The sequence below is a fragment of the Rhinopithecus roxellana genome, chromosome 17, assembly GCF_007565055.1.
Source record: "Rhinopithecus roxellana isolate Shanxi Qingling chromosome 17, ASM756505v1, whole genome shotgun sequence".
NCBI lineage: Eukaryota > Metazoa > Chordata > Mammalia > Primates > Cercopithecidae > Rhinopithecus > Rhinopithecus roxellana.
In genome coordinates, this window is record NC_044565.1 from 22,398,551 (window position 1) to 22,417,940 (window position 19,390).

At 45.1% G+C, this 19,390-nt stretch overlaps 1 protein-coding gene across 1 annotated transcript in view; it reads left to right on the forward strand.

Moving 5' to 3' along the window:
* The window catches only part of ANTXR1 (ANTXR cell adhesion molecule 1), a 248,040-nt gene that overhangs the window by 128,985 nt on the left and 99,665 nt on the right, over positions 1-19,390 (forward strand). The window contains exon 13 of the mRNA XM_030921455.1: positions 12,497-12,592. Within this exon, the coding sequence (XP_030777315.1) occupies positions 12,497-12,592 (96 nt within the window). The remainder of the gene's footprint in view (positions 1-12,496; positions 12,593-19,390) is intronic.

Sequence of the window (19,390 nt, forward strand, 5' to 3'; positions counted from 1 at the left end):
ACTAAGTACCTTCTCTGTAATGCTATTTCAGCATCCCACTTCCAAGAACTAAAGTACTCCAAGTACTAACAAGCTACATCTTGTCTGGATTATTCTCTGAAAACTGGTTTTGATTAACAAGCTCCATGCATTTTATGGAGAGAAAGGAAAGTGCTGAATGAATCCAAGATTTACTTTAATCACCTTCACCATCATAAGTAACATGAAATGTCATGACTGGGTCAGGGTGACAAGAGTACCGCAAGAGTACTTATCACCTTCTGTGATAAGGGCCTCAAAGCTTGAGTTTGTAGGAGTATGGCATCAATCCTCCCCTTAATTGCGTATTAATGATGGCTTATCTCAGTCCTTCTGGTATTATTCATATAAGGCATAAAGTAATAAGATTTATAGCAAACTGGGATTTACACATCCATATGATTTCTGCTCCTTCAAAGGATTTGCTTTGGAAAACCATATGCTTTCTCCAACAATGCTGTCACTATTCCAAATACATTCTGCACTCCTGCTTTGAAATGGTCATAACTTTAAAGCCACAGTATTTGAACATTCTCAGTAGGGGATTAGGGGAATATCATCATCATTTGATTTCTAAAACCCCAAAAGCTGTAGGAACCAGTTCTGGTGAATGATGGATTATCAAGCTCAGAGCCTCCTTCATGAAAAGCAAAGCATGACTAAGAGATTATAAGATTTTCTTCTGGGGGCCTATAAACTGACTTTAGAAAGAGTCCCAAGGGAGGTGTTTCAGAATTGCTTTGGTCTATGGCTGTATCACTGGAGGTAGTCTCCAACCTCCAAAGCCACTAGATTGGAGATAATTAGATCCATTTGGATGTGGGAGTTCAGTTATGTTCACTACATGAACAGCCTCATTGCTTTATAGCCATGCTTTTTAGAAAGAGTTCCACAAAGGTTTAGGTACCTAATACTTTTTCTATACTGCCCCACTTTGGGTTAAGGAATCTACTATCTTCAGTGTCTTATCAATTTAATTGTCATCTCTAGCCCAAATTACCTCTCAGGTGGCCAGAATGAATCATAATGTTTCATTATGTTACCCTCATTTACGGTTAATCAACTTTGATCAAGGATATTAAATTTGCCATTTGAAAATCCACTTGGGTTTCCCTTTTCTTGACACACGGATGGCAATCTTAAGGGCGTGAATTTCTCAAATGTGTAATCTGGGACCACCCACTAACACCATAGCTCTAGTCACAGTTAGTACAGGGTTGTTCACAGAAATCAACTTCATTTACGTTGGCCAAGCATGAGCACATCACCAGGAATTTGGCTTGGACGTAGAAGGAAGGGGAGGATGGAAAGGGAAGTGCCATTTTTTGAAAGCTGGCCATGTGCCGAGATCTCTGCATACCTTGTCTCATGTCATCACAGAATGAATCCGGGAAGCAGGAATTATCTCAATTTCACATACGTAAAGAAAAGGAAGTCTTACATTCATCCGTCCATCATTGGAAAGATTTACAATGATTCTGAAGGACAGACAGTGGAGTTTTAGGTTTCAGGGGCAAGAGCAGTTTTCAAAAGTCTTTGAGTCCAGTGTGCACAAGTCAACAAGCAGTACCTGGTGTGCAGGAGTACTCGTGGGTGAGTCTGTCTTGGGTCTCGACAATTAGCAATTGTGTGACAATCATTCTGTTTCCTTCTGCCTGACCCTGGGAGACATGTCAGTAATGGATGTGCAAAAGCAGGTCTGTTTTATGTCTTAATATAATTTAAGATGAATTGTATTGAAAAAAAAAGGTGAAGAATGAATGTGTCAAAGTGGGTTAACTGTGTATATTGACTTTCATGTCATCCATCTGTCATGAATGAATGATACTTTGCAGTGGGCTGGTGTATGACAGCGAGGACCTTAGGGTGTGAAGGCTTTTTGCCTGGTCCCAGCAGCATCTGCCCCTTGAAGTTTGTTTTCTCCCACTGCCTCCAGGCCCCATTGATACCCCGAAATAGATGCTGGGTTATGAGAACCAGCGAAGTCCCCTATGTTGTCAGTCTTAAAAATAATTTTACAAGTCCACATATTTGTTCCATTCTTGGAGTAGTTTTAGTGTATGTCTTTAACTACCAACAGTATAAATAACTTGACATCATAAAAAAAAAAAAAAAAAAAAGGAAGGCTTAAAGAGGTTGTGTAACTTACTCAAAGCCCACATATTAGTAATTAGAAGTTTAGGATTTGGATCATCTTTTCCTGCCTCCAAGGCCCAAGCTCTTTGCAATGAGGTTGATGCCGCCATTAACAGGAATGAGACCATGGAGGGGAATTGAGCAGCCACAGGAAACAGGCTCCAGCGCCATCCCTGCTACCCGCTAACTATAGACGGCATCAGCCTGCTAAATCCTCATTCCCCTCATTCTAATAAACACTTGAATGGCATTTAGTGGCAATTTGTATTTGAAACACTATACTATGTCTCACAGGTACAAATACGAGTAAAGCAGATATGTGTCTTCTAGGGGCTTCTAGTTCAGTGGCAGAGACAAGAACATAATAATATACTCTAAAAATAGAGTAGATGGTAAGATAGAGCTATGATTAGGATAAAAAAAAGAGCACAAACGCAGAGTTCAGTGGTGGTATTTACTGGTCTCTGTTTCCCACTCAATGACAAGGTCCGTGATTGGCAAAACCGTGTCCATTTTACGCTCTTGTTCTCCAGTACTTGGAGAGGGCCTAGCACATGGTAGGTGTTCAATAAATATGTTAGGTATGAATAAATCAGGTGGTGCCTGAGCCAAGACTTGAAAGATGAATAACAGATAGCCAAGCAATGATAGTTAGAAAGAGTGTCTCAGGGAGAAGACCATGACAGAAGAGCGGGGTATATATGGGAAGCTAATGCCATTTAGTTCTGTGAAAGCACAAAGTGTAAGGAGGGAGGAGGAAGGGGGAGGTGCTGGAGAGATAAAAGAGGGCTTGTATGGGCTAAAGACTCAAAGCCTTGTACCTAACAGTCCACAAATAGATTCCAGGGATTTCATGGACCCCCTAAAATAGTAATAAAAAATGCGTGAGCCTGTGCGTAAATGTGAATGTGTACTTTCATGAGGAAGGGGATGTATCACTTCCACAAAATTCTCAAATGTTAAGAACTCTGTGGGCAATGATGAGCTATTAAAAAGTTCATGGGCAGGCAACCCTATCAGAATACCATTTTAGGGTTTAGAGCCATAAATGGTTCCAACTGCAGTGTAGAAGATGGAATTCCTGACAGTAATACCGGTGGTGGAGAAACCAATAGAGATCGCTGCAATAGTCCAGGAAAGAAAGAATGAGATCCTAAGCCTGATCAATGATATTGGAGATGAAGTAGACAGGGGAAGATTTGAGAAGTATTTAGATCAGAGGATCAGGATATACTGATGGCAGGTGTTATATTGGAGAAGGAAGAGAGGGAGGAAAAGGCACCTGAGGTTGACTTCCAAGTTTCCAACTTGGGCTGATAAACGATGCCATCAAATGAGAGGAGGAAATCATGTAGCTTTGAAGAGGAGAACAGTGAGTTCAGTGTGAACAGCTGAGTTTGACATATCAATAGGACCTACTGGACAATTGAATGGTCCTGAATATGACCCTGAAGCATGAGGAGAGATCTAGGCTAGAGATGATGATTTAAGTCATCCCTATCTAGATGAGAGTTTAAACTATGGGAGGAAATGAGACAATCCATGGAGAGTTTTAGAAAGAAAACCAGCCATGGACAAGAATGGATCCATCAGTCGCACAATATCATAAATGTACTTAATGCCACTGAATTGTACATTTAAAAATAACAAAATGGTGTATATAGCTCCGCAATTTATAAAGAGGAGAAAAAAGATGACTTCCTAGGGCATGCTGACATTTAAAGGGTTAAGTACAAGAAGAAGCCCATGAGGAAAGTGGAAAGGAATGGTCAGAGATAAGAGGGAGACTGGGAGAGTCACAGATGCCAGAGGAATAGAATTTCAAAAACATGCAGGGCAGAGTGGGCGGATGAGTTAGATCATCCCTAAGGTGCCTACCAGAAATAACAGAATATATAAGCCCTGGAAGAGAGAGAATTTTGATCTCTAGGCTTGCCCATCTAGAACTGCTCAGCAGTAATAGAATGGCTTAAATTTCATCTTTCAAAATAAAACTTGCCCGTGCTTTGCCAGTTTTGTCTGGGCAGGAAACAGCTCAGACCAGCTGCTTGGGATGGTTCTAAATTCCACTCAGAGTACTGGAATGTGATGCCTCCGAGGCGCCAGTCCTGTGAACCCCTTCCTGGTGCTCACAGAGGGACAGCGGCAGGTGTGCAGAGGCCTCCAGCCTCCAGCTTCCCTCTGCCCAGTGGCTGATGCGCCTCTCACTCTGCCCTCAGGGTCTCCCCTTGGAGCAGAGTGAAGCAGACATAGTTCCTTGATCTCTGCTGTTTCCCTCTCACCACGATTGTCTTTGTAATTAGAACAAGCAGATTGCCATTGAAGTCACAAGGTTAGTGTAACAGAGCTGCCCCCGCTAAAGGGTCTCTTTCCCTTGAAGGCACTCTAAAGTGCTTCGTAGGCACCCTCACTCTGTACCAGAGAAAGGGGGAGAGGGAGTGGAGGGCAGGCCTCTGGGGAGCCTCACATCATCAGCTGCATCCCCAGGTGCCCTGTGGAGGGGAGAATCCAGAGAAAGACCTTTGCCGGCTCTCAAGAAGCTCTAATGGGTCCTCAGCTATTTTCCTGTCATATTTCTGGCAGAGATTGGCTAATATCTCTTCAATGTGGCAGAATCAACCTACTAATTCATTGTTTCATGTTAAATGTTTACAAGATAAACTAACCGTGGGAAAGCATCCAAGTATCTTCAGTGGCTTCAGTGATACAGTGTTGCTACTCAGAATCTGCACAACCTAGCAAAGACTGTAGAACTACAGCAAACCCACCAGCCACCAGAGAGGCTTCTGATAACCTCTTCCTTCAGAAATTGACCATACTGTTGTTGTAGAAATATAATTGTTCTAGTTACCGGGACCTATCCTGGGGTTAGTTAAAATAGGAGATATTGGGGTCACTGTTGTGAGAGCAATAAAGCGTGCCTCTTTCCTGCCTTGATTGTGAATAAACTGAAAAATGAGGCCAAAAATGATACATGAAAACCTCAGCACAGCATTACTGTGAGCTGGAGATTTTGGCTGAGTGTGGCAGCAAACAGGCTGGAAACTGAAGCCCAGAGCTAAATAGATTTACCAGTCTGATTGCAGGCAGGGGGCCTATCCAGGGAAGGTGCACAGCCAGAGGCAGACTTATGGGGCCTGATTCACTTAAGCTTTAGGGACCCTCACTTGTATGGGTCCCTGCTAGGCCCTTCTAAGGCCAGGGGAGCGGCCCTTATAATTTTGCATTTGTATTTTTATGTTCTCTTTCTTAAAGAGCCTCCACAAAATTGCATCAGGCCCCACAACACCTGCTTGCATGGAATAGCAGAGAATACCGCCTGCTCCCTCCAGGCAGCACACTCCCAAAAACGAGGAGAGAGGAGCCAAACATGATCCGTTTACACTTTGCTTATTTACTGAATGAGTGCAGGGCAGAGACAGGCCTGGAGTTACACACACTGAGTGCCCCAACATGGAAAGAAACGTTAGGAGGGGCAGGAAACATTCCCTCCTTAACCAACACAGTTTTCAAGGCCTCACTGGAGGCACTTCATCAGCTCCATAGTCACCCCACACGGTGGGCATCAGGCAGAATGCTGGCACAGGCCCAACTTTGAGCTGGAGGATTTCACAGTTTCTTTATGTTGAACGTCCCCCAGTCTCCCACTAATCCCTCTCCATTCTATCCTCCTCCGTTTCCCGCAAAACAAAACAGAAAGGAGCAGCAGTGTTTGCTGCTGTATCATCCAGAAGCCTGGTTCTCTCCCATTATACAGCAAACAAGCCCTGGCAAGATATTTCACTCCCGCCCCATGCCATGCATTAAAAATCCAAAATTGCCTACATTCCACCTGCCAAGCAAGAGATGCTTTCATTATTGAAGTTCCAAACGTATACCTTTGAGAACAATGCCTTCTCGTCTTAAAAGAGAGGTCCTCATTTTGTGAGTTGGGAGTAGAGGGAATTAAAGAAAGCCATGAGGCAGGGATTTGGCCATTCAAGCCGGGCAGCCTTCAGAGAATGTCATCCCTAATGACACATGCCCAAAGGAAGGAGCGGGGCTGAGCTTGTCCTGCCTTCTTATTTAATATTGCCTGTCTGCCTCCTTAATAGTGGGCCTCTGTGTGAACATTTGACAAGGCTTAAAAATATTCCATTGAAGAAAAAAAGGATGATCCCCCAACAGGAAGGTGCACCCCCATGGGCTGCCTGCTTGACCACAGAAGTGCTTCCAGCTCCAGTTGCTCATCTGAGAACTCCCCCCACCACTTGCTGTTAAAATTGTTAAAATTAAAAGCCATGTTGATTTTTTAAACTTTATTTCCATTTTTTTTTTATAAAATAAGAATTGGACTTGTGTTGATACTTAGGCTGTTGAGAAAATAACATTGGTAAGACTCCATGTGTGGCTGTTTGCTGTTTCTCCCCCTCTGGAATCTTTTTCGAAGGTTTGTGGTGAACTACATGTAGGGGCTGCCTGGTAAGGGCAGGTGGCACTGCCAAGGACAGCAAACACTGAGAATCTGCTGGGCTGGACAGGTCAGCTTCCACTCTCATCTGTGTCATAAAGTGAGGTCCATGCAGGTCCCCACTCCAGACTCCCCCTGCCCAATGCGGACTCTCAGATGGATCATGGAGAATGGATCTGAACGTGTGGGTCGGGGAGCACCCATTCTCAGAGCTGCCTTGCGCCCTGCCAGCTCTCATCTGAGATGAGGCCTGGGCAGGCACAACTCCGCAAGGGGGACCTCTGGCCCAGATGGTCTCACTTAGTTCCAGAGTGGTGTCTATGCGGCCCTAAGGTCTCACCTGTCCTGGCCACCCTTTCCCTGGTGAAGAGGGAGAACAGGGACCAAGCTCACACACCAGTCCTGAGTTAGGCTGTGAGCAGTGGTCCCAACCCTCCTGGGGTCCAATCTAGGAAGGAGATCTTGGGAGCAGGTGGCGGTTAGCACAGAGTATGCCAACAGACAGTGAACCGGGGCATAAGAGGGCAGCATGGAGGCCAGAGCCCAAGTAGTTGAGGCAGTCTGCCCCAGAGTAAAACAGTGCAGAGTGGAGCCAGGCTGTGTGGGGTCAGGCTATGCCGTGTGAGCTCTGCTGCACTCCATGTGCCTCCCAGCCACTGGCAGAGCCTGCTCCTTAGCACCCGGGTGTCTTCATCTTGGAACATCGTAAAGATGGAAAAGGACTGGTTTAGCATAACCGAACTATTTTGCGAATGAAGCAAATACTATTTACTAAACAATGCAGATGTGCATCTATTTCTATTCTAATATTGATGTACATTCAATAGGTAACTAGAGGCTTTCTCACATTAGCTGTCAGTCCCTCTTCACAAGGTAATTGATTAAAACTCCAAGCCAAGAATCTGAAGGGAAGGCAGCCTCTACCATGGTCCCCCTCCCTCTCTGACTTTCCTCTGAAGTCCACATTCACCCATGCTATGTGCACATCCACGCTGGGTCATGTGAATGAACTGCTTCTATCAAAGCGGAAGGAGCAACTGTAAACATGGTCTCAACTTCTGTTGCATCTGCTTAAAGTTTAGTCTTTAAAGTACAGATATTTCTTAACTAAATTGTTATAAATCTGAAGTTATAGTGTAATGGTTAAGTGTGGGAGGGGGTGTCAAGGTTCTAAAATTAGACCACATGGATTCAAATCCCAGTTTTGTAACATTAACATTGTGAACATATAAAAATAAGTATGTCCATAGGTGGTATGTGGAGGTCTTGAGTGAGTTACATATCTTCACTGAGTCTCAGTTTTCCTTATCTGCAAAAGGGGGTAATGGTTCCTACAAGGCTGTTTTACCGAGGCTCACTGAATTAAATGAGAGAATGCATAGATAGCACTGAGCACAGTGGTTAGCTGTTGTTAAGTAAGTTAGCACTGAACGCAGTCATCAAAATGCAAGCGTTTCAAGAGTGACCTCAGGAAATGACACTGCCCAGAAGAATTGGGCAGAATTGCAGCTGTCTTACACCTGGGCCTTCTATTCTGAATCTTTCCCTCCTCCAGTCCATACTCTCCAGTGTCCACAGCATTTGCTTTCCAAGAAGCAAATCTGATCACGATGCCCCAGTGTCACCAGGTTAAAGCCACTAAGGGTTCCCCTGGGCTCAGGATGGAAGCCACACTCCTCAGCCTGGCTTGTGTGTCCTCCCACAGTGGGGACCCCACCTCCTTACCACCCGCACTCATGCTGTGCTCCCAGCATGTGGACCTCTACTGCCCCTGCCCCACCCCAGGCATTTGTGCTTGCCTTTTTGTGCAGGAATGCTGACACCTCCTTGGCCCTGCTCTGCGGAGTGTCACCTCCTCAGTGAAGTGCTAGTTCCCAGACACTCAGCTCTTCAGTACTTGGCTACTTGCTAAGAACAATAGCCGGCTAGTCTGCTGTGAGCTATGGAACCAAACTGCCCACGTTTAAATTTTGGCTTCTCCACGTGGCCATCAGCAATTTTCTCCATCTCTCCCTGCCTTGGTATTTTTAGTGAGATGAGAAAGACAATATTATTGAATTCACAAGATTGTTAATGAGAATTAAATGAGTTAGCATAAGGAAAGCATGTTAGTACGTAAACCCTGCTTGGCACATAGTAAATGCTCAGTGAATGTTCACTGTGCTAGCAACAATGTTATTATCATCATTGTCATTATTCTTATTCAACCAAAATGTAAGCTCTTTAAAAATAAAGACTGCCTATTTTGTTCACTACCTGACACAAAAGGTACAGGATGTACAGCTCTTGAGTAACACGTAGAACACTGCATGTGGTTAATTGTTTATATGAATGCCCTGGCCCCATTAGCCAGTGGAACACGAGCATCTTAACTAGCCAATCAATCCTGTATTTCCTGGTTCTGCTTAATGGGGAAAGAATAGACCCTCAATAAATGTTTCCTGAATGAATAAATGAATGAACCTCTGAGGTTGCATGTACATGTTATCTCCTTCTAAAACGTCAGCTTTAGCTCTAAGTTTATCAAAAAGTCATGCCTTTCCTTTTGAACTGGATATCCAGTGGTTTCTGGAAGATCTCAAAAAACGGACAGTACATGGCTGGGTGCGGTGGCTCACACCTGTAATCCCAGCACTTTGGGAGGCTGAGACGGGCAGATCACAAGGTCAGGAGATCAAGACCATCCTGGCTAAAATGGTGAAACCTCTTCTCTACTACAAATACAAAAAAATTAGCCGGGCATGGTGGCGGTCGCCTGTAGTCCCAGCTACTTGGGAGGCTGAGGCAGGAGAATGGCGTGAACCTGGGAGGCGGAGCTTGCAGTGAGCCTAGATCGCACCACTGCGCTCCAGCCTGGACGACAGTACCAGACTCCGTCTCAAAACAAAAACAAAAACAAAAACAAAAACAACCAGACAGTACGTTTGGGGGCTTTATCCCAGAGCTGTCTCCAGAGGAGGATAAAGTTCCTCAAGGAGTGCCTGCCCCATGCATTTCTACCCACCGGGACCCCCTTTCCTGCACCTCTCCCCTTCCTGAGCCCCCCGGCTGTCTTCCTCCACCACAGCCAAGGGAACTGGGCCTCATTAGGGGGACAGTTTGTTCCTCATTAGGGGCACCAAGCTTGGCTGGAGAAAAGCCAGTCATCACTTTATCCAAAGCCAGGAAATCTCCCAATGTGGAAGCCTCCACTCTCCCATTCTGCACCAAGTCCTTCACTCTCACTACTTCGTGGAAAACCTTCTTCTAGAAGGAAGTGAAAAAAATTCCCCCAAAATATATCAGCCCTTCTGCTTTAGTTCATCCGCCTAAAGAGAAAAAATAAAACCAGGGAGAGGGGAAATTGTGTATAATGTGAGTAAACATTGTAGACTTTATTGAAGTACTGCTGTTTTGTAAGCCTCTCGCTGACCAGAACCACTTATTATTCCAGATGCAGATAGATTTATGATCTGAAATGCTCACCATGTTTTTTACCCTGGAGAACTAAAGGGAGAGTGAGTTCCAGCTCAGTGTTTGATAAGATAGCTTACATCATTTTATCCCCATGTCAATGCAGTGAGGCAAGTGAGGTTTATTATCTTCCTGTTATGAATGTGGGCTGTAGAGACTGAGAGATTAAGAGGGTTGTCCTTGGCGAGCCCTAAGTTTGGAAAACACATGTAATTTCATTCTGTCACTACTGAGTCCATCGCTCTCTGCCATCACCCGTGTATAAATGTTGCAACCCAGAGCGTCCCCTCTGCCATGGCTTGTCCATCGTCTGGCCCCTGCACTCTCTCCCCTCCCCCAGCTACTCCTGGGCTGCCCAGCCCTGCACCTGCATTTGTGCGGCTGCAGCTCCCCTGGGGGCAGTCTGGCATTCCCAAGCCCTGGCTAGGGACCAGAGGTGTTTAGTTCCCTGGCTTTTTGGTCAAAGACATTCCAGGGAGTTTCAACAAGTAAGAGCTGCCTTTAAACAGCTTCCAGAAGCCCCTGCTGAGCACTCAGAGTGGGAGCAAGCCACATCCCAGCTCTGCTATTCACCTGCTGCGTTACCCTGGACAGACCACCCAGCCTCCCTTCCCTGTAATGGAGGAGAGGGAGCAGCTTTGAGAATCTGACAGTGCTGTGAACCATCTCCCCTGAAGACACTTGCACTAAACATCCCAGGCATCATTTCAGGAGGGTCACAGTGTCTATCCACTGAGCCCATGTGGGTACCCCATAGATCCCCTGACCCTGGATAAGAATCCCTGGGCCCAGTGAGCTCTAACACCAAAGTGAGAAGCCCCCCATAATGAGAAAATAAACTACTGAAGTTTTCTTTAGCAAAACTTCTTTATGAAAGAAACTAGATTCTTTCTTTATCAAAGAAACTAGATTTTAAAAGGAAAATTACCATAAACCCACTACCAGTAAAATTACTGTTAATAATTTAGTAAATATAAATTTTAAAAACTAGTAAATATCAGACAGTCTTTCTGTCTCTCTCACTTTCGACATACATATACATAAATCTACTCATTATACCAGGAGTGTTTTGTCATTTTATTTAAATATCATTTAAATATTATTTGACAATATGGCTGGGCACAATAGCTCACACCTATAGACCCAGCACAGGGGGATGCCAAGGCAGAAGAATCACATGAGCCCAGGAGTTCAAGAAAAGCCTGGACAACAAAGTGAGACTCCATCTCTACAAAAAACAAAAAAAATAATTAGCCCAGCATGGTCACGTGCACCTGCAGTCTCAGCTACTCAGGAGGCTGAGATGGGTGGATCCCTTGAGCCCAGGAGTTCAAGGCTGCAGTGAGCTATGATCACACCACTACACTCCAACCCAAGTGAGACCCTGTCACAAAAAATATGAATAAATAATTATTTGACAATATAATGTCTACATAGTAACCGATTGCATGGTAATTCTGCAATGCATTATTTAACTTTCCCTAATTGTTAACCATTTATGTTTTCATTGTTATTATCTGTACAAACATATCTGATTATTTTCTAAAAATGGAATAGCCACTTCTATGCAGAAGGAAGCTTTTGATACCTATCACAATTTGCCCCCTGTCTCCTAGAAAGTTTTGCTGATTTGCACTGCCAGTAGCTGTAGGGAGGCAGGGTGGAGGGGACTTAGACCCGTGTTCCCAAGCGGCTTCCTTGAACCAGCAACTCAGAATGTTGATACCAAGTGGGGCCTCTGTTTGCTAAAAGCCATCTCAGTCCACAAAAACGGTGTCTAAGACTGGCCTCGCCACATTTTGAAGTGGATAAAACTGGTCCTGGATGCCTTCCTCCCTCCCTCATTCCCACATAGCCACTTGATCTGACTGTAGCCCCTTACCTCCCAGGTTCAGCAGCAGTTGTTCTGCCCCTAGCCCCTGGATTCACAGACCCTACAAGGCTTTTCCCATCCCATCAGCAGGCTATAGACTTTCCATCGATAGCTTTATGAATCTGTTACATGCACTTACGTGAATGGGTTTGGGGGAGCAGGCTGAATTCAGAGTACAACGGTCCTGAGTCAGCCCAGGCAGAGACTGGGACATCAGACCCAGTGAGGAGGCTGTCACCGGGCAGGGGATAGTGTTCCAGGGCCAGATGAGCAGTCCATGTTCATGCCTGCTCTGTCTCTTATAAAGTTGGTCCTTCAGAATGTTCCTCAAAGAGAAGAACAAGGCCTCTCTGAAAAGATAAATTCATTTCCCTTGAAAATTGGCTAAACAGAGTGTGTTGCAGGGCCATGAGTCCCAGAATGATGAGTGGAGTTTCAACCATTTGCTTGGCAAATTGTGCTGCTCTCTGAGCCTTAAATCTGCATATCGATGATGGGAGTTTGGGGAGGGAAGACCACACATGGTCCCATCCCACTGCTGACCGCCTCTCTCTTGGCCCCCGCAGTCTGACGGCTCCATCCTGGCCATCGCCCTGCTGATCCTGTTCCTGCTCCTAGCCCTGGCTCTCCTCTGGTGGTTCTGGCCCCTCTGCTGCACCGTGGTAAGTGCCCCAAACTTCAGGCCATGGAAGGCGAAGGGTGACATAAAGTTCACAGACCATGAGTAGAGAGAAAGGGATTTTTAAAAAACTAAAGATGGGAGACAAATCTTGTGTTTTTTTATACAATTTATACAAAATTGATGTGAACTGACATTGATCAATGGAACCATGAGTCATCAGCAGTCAGTATGAGTTAGGGTGTAAGATTGCCAATGGCCATACCCCTTGGGTGGGGCAACTGGGGTGACCACTCTAGTTTTGGTGCTTAAGAAAGAGCCACAGGACACCATAAATGATGAGTGTTATTTGACATGTAATGAACATATATGCCTCTGTATGTACGGTACACACACATACACACACACACATTTGTTGAGTTGCCCAAGCTATACTCTTCTAAGGCCTCCCTGATCTTAGTAACTAGTCTACCTATCTGAGAAAGTGTCTCTGGCCTGACCTCTTTATTTTCAACAATAAAGAATGGCACTTACCTTTATTTCATTGATTTTAGCAACTTTTGTAGGACATACCTACTGTGTGTCCAGCACTGGGCTAAGCGCTTTGGCTACAAGATCAATAAAAACCTGCCTCCTCCCTATCATTGTCATATGGAGTCACCACACGACAATGTCTCCCCAAAATAACTTAGGGCCTGGAATAATCCACCCTGATGATAATCCCAAATGGTAAATGTCTGGCTGTCAATTTCTGTTCCCTGGATCTTAGACTGGGAAAAGTCCAAACAAAGTAATAGCCTAATAAAGAAAAAAAAACATTCCCTGTGACATGTCTATTTTTAGCCTGTGCCATGCCTTTCTGCGAATCCGTGTGTGCTGTGGACTCCGTGAGTGTGAAGTGGCCACTGTTCCACTGCCATGGCATCTTCATTTCCTGTATTTTAGTTCTTCCATGGAAGAGCCGCAGGGTATAATAGACAGTGAGCCTCTCCAGGACAGGGACTCATCTTCATTTTCCCTCTGAAACTTCAGCATTTAGCACACAGTGTGAGGGAATTCACATCTGTGTGTACAGCTGAACTGAACCAAGGCCACAGACAGAGCACTGGGCTTGAAAAGCAAGGGGAAATGGCTTCGGATGACATGTTAAAGAGGTGGCAAATGCATGAGATGAGAGGCTCAACCAAGATGTGGACCATGTGGCAGTGACTTCTGGAAAGGGTTGAATTGCAGCAGACAAGTGTGGAAGGAGAGACCCAGGACAGGCATAAGTCTTGGGTTAATTAGTACCCTCCAGGCTGGGCTGGATTTCACTGAGATTTTAAACAGATTCTTACCAGAGCAGCTGCAAGAGTTAAATATTGTTTTAAACACTTAAGGCTACATAACTATTTTATTCTGAGGGTAAAAAATCCTAATGAGTCAGCCCGAGTCCTTTCTATGGAGATTCAAAAACAAGCACATTTTCAAGTCCAGAAAAAGAAAAGAAAAACCTTACAGTGGGTTCTTAAAGAAGAGGTGGGCAGGCCTGGTAGCAGCAGGCAGTGAACACTATTATAGTCCCTTTGATTGTTTTCTAACAGTTACCTCTGGGTGAGGACAGCTAGGACCATTACCTCTGGGTGAGGACAGCTAGGACCATTACCTCTGGGTGAGGACAGCTAGGACCATTACCTCTGGGTGAGGACAGCTAGGACCATTACCTCTGGGTGAGGACAGCTAGGACCATTAGAACAGCCAAGCAGTGCTCCACCGAATACCAGCTGTGTGACCCTGAGCAAGTTTCTTCACCTCTCTCTCAGTGTCCTCATTGGTATAATGAGGACAATAAGAGCTCCCACCTCATGGTTAGATGGTGAAGACTATAAAGGAACGTATATATATGTGCTTAGAAAGCACTTAACACACAGTAAGTGCTACAGATTATTATTATTTAGAAGTATTTTACCGTAATAGGAATCTATTATGATACTGTGTGGCATTCAGTTTATATTCTTGGGAAATATTTTCAAAATAAACCTTTTGTTATTGGAAGCAGTGTCACCCAAGGCCAAATTGAATTTTGCAATATTCAAAATATTTTTCAATGAATTTATCTGGTTAAGTCCCTGTTGCTTTGGAAGGCAGCCAAAATGTCTTAATGTGGTCTGACTTGGTAAGTCTTAAAGGATTTCTTTATGAGGGTTGATCTTAGAGATTCATTTTTCCTGTTTAGGATGTCTATTTAAGCTGCCTCCTCTCCCTCTTTCAGAAAGCTGGCTTGGGCTCCAGTGCTTGGTCTGACCCCTAAAACTACTTGCTGATCACTTGCTTTCTTGATGAGGGGTGATGCTCCGGAGCAGGGCAGGATAAGGTCATGTGTTTCCTAAACAGTATACTCAGGAATGAAGGCAAACTCCCATCAGAGTTTCATTCAGAGGACACGGGGAAGTTTCTCTCCCCTAAGATACAGCACCCCTCACCACAGTCCCCAGATGAATAGAGGGCATTCTTGTAAACAATGGTCCTCAAACCTTCCTCTGTCACTCTTCCTGCGTCTACCCCAAGGGTGGGGAATGCCCCTCAACCTACTAGCAAAGCCGCATCTCAATGCTCGAGCAAAAGCCAGAAAGCAGAAAAGACCTAAAAAACGTGGGGTATATGTCTGCCATGTGCCTTCTCCTTCCTGCTGCAATCTTTTCTTTAGGAGTGCTACTCAAAATATTTAACAACCTGCAAGGCTCCCACCCCCGCTGAGCCACGCTTTAAGCCCCAGTGGCTGGGTATGTGAAGGGGTGGGGGATGAAATCCTGCAGGGTGACTGGGTAAGAGGACAGGCCCAGTTACTAACTACAAAGAGCAACTTTAGATGTACTGGCCAGGATGAGCAGACCAGGCACAGGGGTTACTCTCAGGCCTGGCTCTGTTCAGCATCCTCCTGCTTCCTGCTGGTCCTGTCTGGAAGAAGAAACCTGATGGGTGAGGGTGACAGATGATGCCTACCCACTGCACTTGGCCTTTCCCTAAAGACCCCACTCCCCCATTTGGGCTTCTAATGTCCAGCCAAATGGAACCTGAATTAACTTGTTGCCAGCCTGCCAGATGTAATCTACCAGTAATGACTGATGGGGAGAGAGATAACTGACCACATCTTGAATCAAAACCTTTAGTGTTTCCCAGCTTGTTCCTCAGTGTCCCCAGGCGGACCTCTGGCTTTTGAGATTCCTATTCATTGGCACAAAATACCCACCGTGAAGGGGGAGAGCGGAATTGGACTGTGCACACTGGGCTTATTTACATTTTCAAATAGGTAATTCAAGGGGTTAATATTTTACCAAATAATAATAACAATAAAGCCCTGCCTCAGTTCCACAAGGGACATTTCCAGAACCCTTCAAGTCACGCCATGTCCACTCCATCTACTCATAAGTTTGGTCCAATATTATTGAAATCTCAAAATTGAACTTTAAAAAGAGGACGATTAGGAAATCTAAAACAGACAAGGATCATTTTTTTAAAAAATTGCAATGTATTAGAAGAGTAAATGTTATTAATGGCTTGAATGTGTAGGGGGAAAAAGCCATCAATGCATCAATGACATTATGGCACTAAAAAGTTGTAGAAAATGCAGGTATCCCTGAGAGTCTACCCTCACCCCAGCCAAGAGCCAATGCCCTGATGGGAGCCTGCAGCCCAGCTAGGGGGTAAATTTATGTACACAGAGAAAGGCCATCATATCCTGCCTAAATTTCAGCAGATAGTAAGACACTGGAGGATTCTGGTTAGTAATGGGGACTGGCTCCCCCGAATGAGAAATCTGGAGTATAGAAGAAATCCCTGTCGGGGCTCTCAGTTTCCTGACCCCATGTTGACACTCTGATAAACAACCCAATTCCCAATCTCCCCTCTGTCCCTATACCTACACCTTCCCAGTGGTATGTGTTCTCCTCTCCCGCTCCCAAGATACCAGTCACCTCAGAAGGGAGGAGCCCTGCTTGCTGACGGGGCCACTGTACCTTTATGAGGGCTTCAGCACTCATACTTTAGCAAACTGCTAACTTACCTCTACAGATAAGAGCTCCTCCCAAACTGCAACCATTTCCCTGGAGTTCCCTGTACTATCTCTGGCCCTCTCATATTCAGTAGACAACCTGCTGTTCTATCTCCATGAGAAAACGGAAGCTGTGCTGTGAGAAATCCTTGCACTCCAGCACCCTCATATGTGCATCCTCCTCCAGCATCCCTCTCCCTCCCTTTCCACTGGTGTTCTTCATTTCTTCCTTTCTCACTCGGCAAGGGTGGGGAATGCCCCTCAACCTACTAGCAAAGCTGCATCTCATGCTGGAGGAAAAGCCAGCATCCTTTCCTTTCCACTGGCTTCCTCCCTCTGCCTACAAACATATGCCAGCCACCTTTGTCCTTTAAAAAATGTGTCTGTGTTAGTCTGTCCTCATACTGCTACAAAGACATATATATCTGAGATTGGGTAATTTATAAAGAAAAGAGGTTCAATTGGCTCACAGTTCTGCAGGCTGTACAGGAAGCATAGTGGCTTCTGCCTCTGGGGAGGCCTCAGGAAGGTTCCAGTCATGGCTGACAGCAAAGGGGAAGTGTGGCATCTCACATGGTGGGAGCAGGAGGAAGAGAAGAACGAGGTGGGAGGTGCTACACACTTTTCAATAACCAGATCTCAGGAAAACTCACACACTATCACAAGAACAGCACCAAAGGGATGGTGCTAAGTCATTCATGAGAAACCCACCCCCATGATCCAATCACCTTATGGATCAGGTGATGACTGATGGCTGCAATCAGCCAATCACCTCCCATTAGGCCTTTCTTCCAACATTGGGGATTACAACTGGATGTGAGATTTGCGTGGCAACACAGATCCAACCCATGTTAATCTCATGCCTTATTTCTCCTTCATGCTACTCTCTTCTCCCTCCCCTTCCTTTCACCCACACACTCCTTTGCAGAGCATCCACTGTCCACAATTCCTGTCATTCCCTCTTCCTCCTACTGCACCCTGAACACCATTGCCATTATTTCTCCAATCCTTCACTTGCAAAATGGAATTTCCCAGCCACTGGTCTCCATTCATTTCTCATTCTTCTTTACCTCTTTCAGCAGTAGGCACTGTCGACCTCCCTCTCCTTTAAACTGCCTCCTCCACTGGTGTCTCTTGGCTCTTCTCCTATGTCTCTGTGCAGTTTCTCCCTGTCTCCCTCATGGGTTCTCTTTCCTCTGTTTGCCAATTGTTCTCCAGGGTTGCCTTCCACCCTCTTCTCTAACACCTTGTCCCTAGTCAATGTCACCAGCTCCCACAACTTCAACTACTTAATGTGTTTACCCATCACTGGCCTTGGCTCCAGAGGACCAGCCCACATTAAAGGGACCAATGGACATCTCAAATGCAGGCATCTCACCCTCAATATACCCCCCGCTAAACTCTTCACATTACCCCCTAAACCTGCTTTCATCAGCGGATGTGCCATTGTCCTCCAGGCTGCCCAAACTAGGGACTGCAGAGCAACCGTTGATGTCTTCTTTGGCCGCTCCTTGTCTTATCTCACTTTGGAGCTTCCTACAGCACATCCTTTCCCACACCTCATCTTATCTCACATCTGTCCACACTCTCTACCCCAGCACAGTCACAGTGCCTGTCACTCAGTAGTTGCTTAAGAAATATTTGTGGAATGAAAGAATGAATACCATTGTCTTACTCTAGGATTCCACATCTCCCACCTGAATTATTTCAGCAATTTCCTAACTGCTCTTTTAGTCTTTCTCACTTTTGTTAGACTTTTCATTTTTAAAAAAGGCAGCCAGATGATGAGCCTACTCACTACCCTGCCTAGAATCCTCTTGAGTGTTCAGCAGCTGTAAAACAGAGTTCCCATTCCTTGGTGTGGCATGTGTAGGGCTTTTCCATCCTGGCCCCACTTCTCCAGCCTCACTTCTTACCTTCCCGTCCTGTGCATAGTCTCCCTTGGCACCCGTGCCTGCTTCTTTCATAGCACTGATCATGCTGTGAAAATTGCCTGTTTGCTTGTCTGTCTTCCACACCTTACACACCCATTTTTTTCTCATCTCTGGCTTCCCTCATCCTTTGTGGGCTGCCTGATGAAGCTGTTGGAAGCCAAGGCTGTAGGTCCCCAGAGCATAATACAGTGCCTGGCTCAAAGCTGCTGTTCAGTGTATCTCAAAGTTCATTAGCAGCCAAGTGGATGGAGGATCAGCTGTGGGCACACTCTACTCTTTGGGGCTCCTTAAACCTACCAGGTACTTCCTTATCATGATCTTTTTGCTCATATTATTTCCTCTTGCTGAAATAGTTTCACCTTCTTTGTCTTCTCTATAAACAATTCTTCCTTCAAAGTCCAGCTCGCTGTTCACTCCATTTCAGCAGCATCCTGCGCACCTTTTCCTCACCTGGGGAGGATCAGCCGCTATCCCACTTGGTTTCCATGGCATTTTTCTCACACCTCTATTAGAGCATTTGCTCATTCTATCACAAGTATTTATGTATATATCTCTCACTGTACAGACAGTCCCCAACTTATGGTGGTTCAACTTAGAATTTTTCGACTTCGTAATGGTATGAAAGCTGTGCGCATTCAATAGAAAACATACTTGAAGTACCCATACAACCATTCTGTTTTTCACTTTCAGTATAGTATTCAATAAATTATGAGATAGTCAATATTTTATTATAAAATAGGCTTTGTGTTATCTATTTTGCCCAAGTTTAGACCGATGTCATTGTTCTGAGCACATTTAAGTTTGACTAGGTAGGCTAAGCCATGATGTTCACTAGGTTAGCTGTATTAAATGCATGTTCAACTTATGACATGTTCAA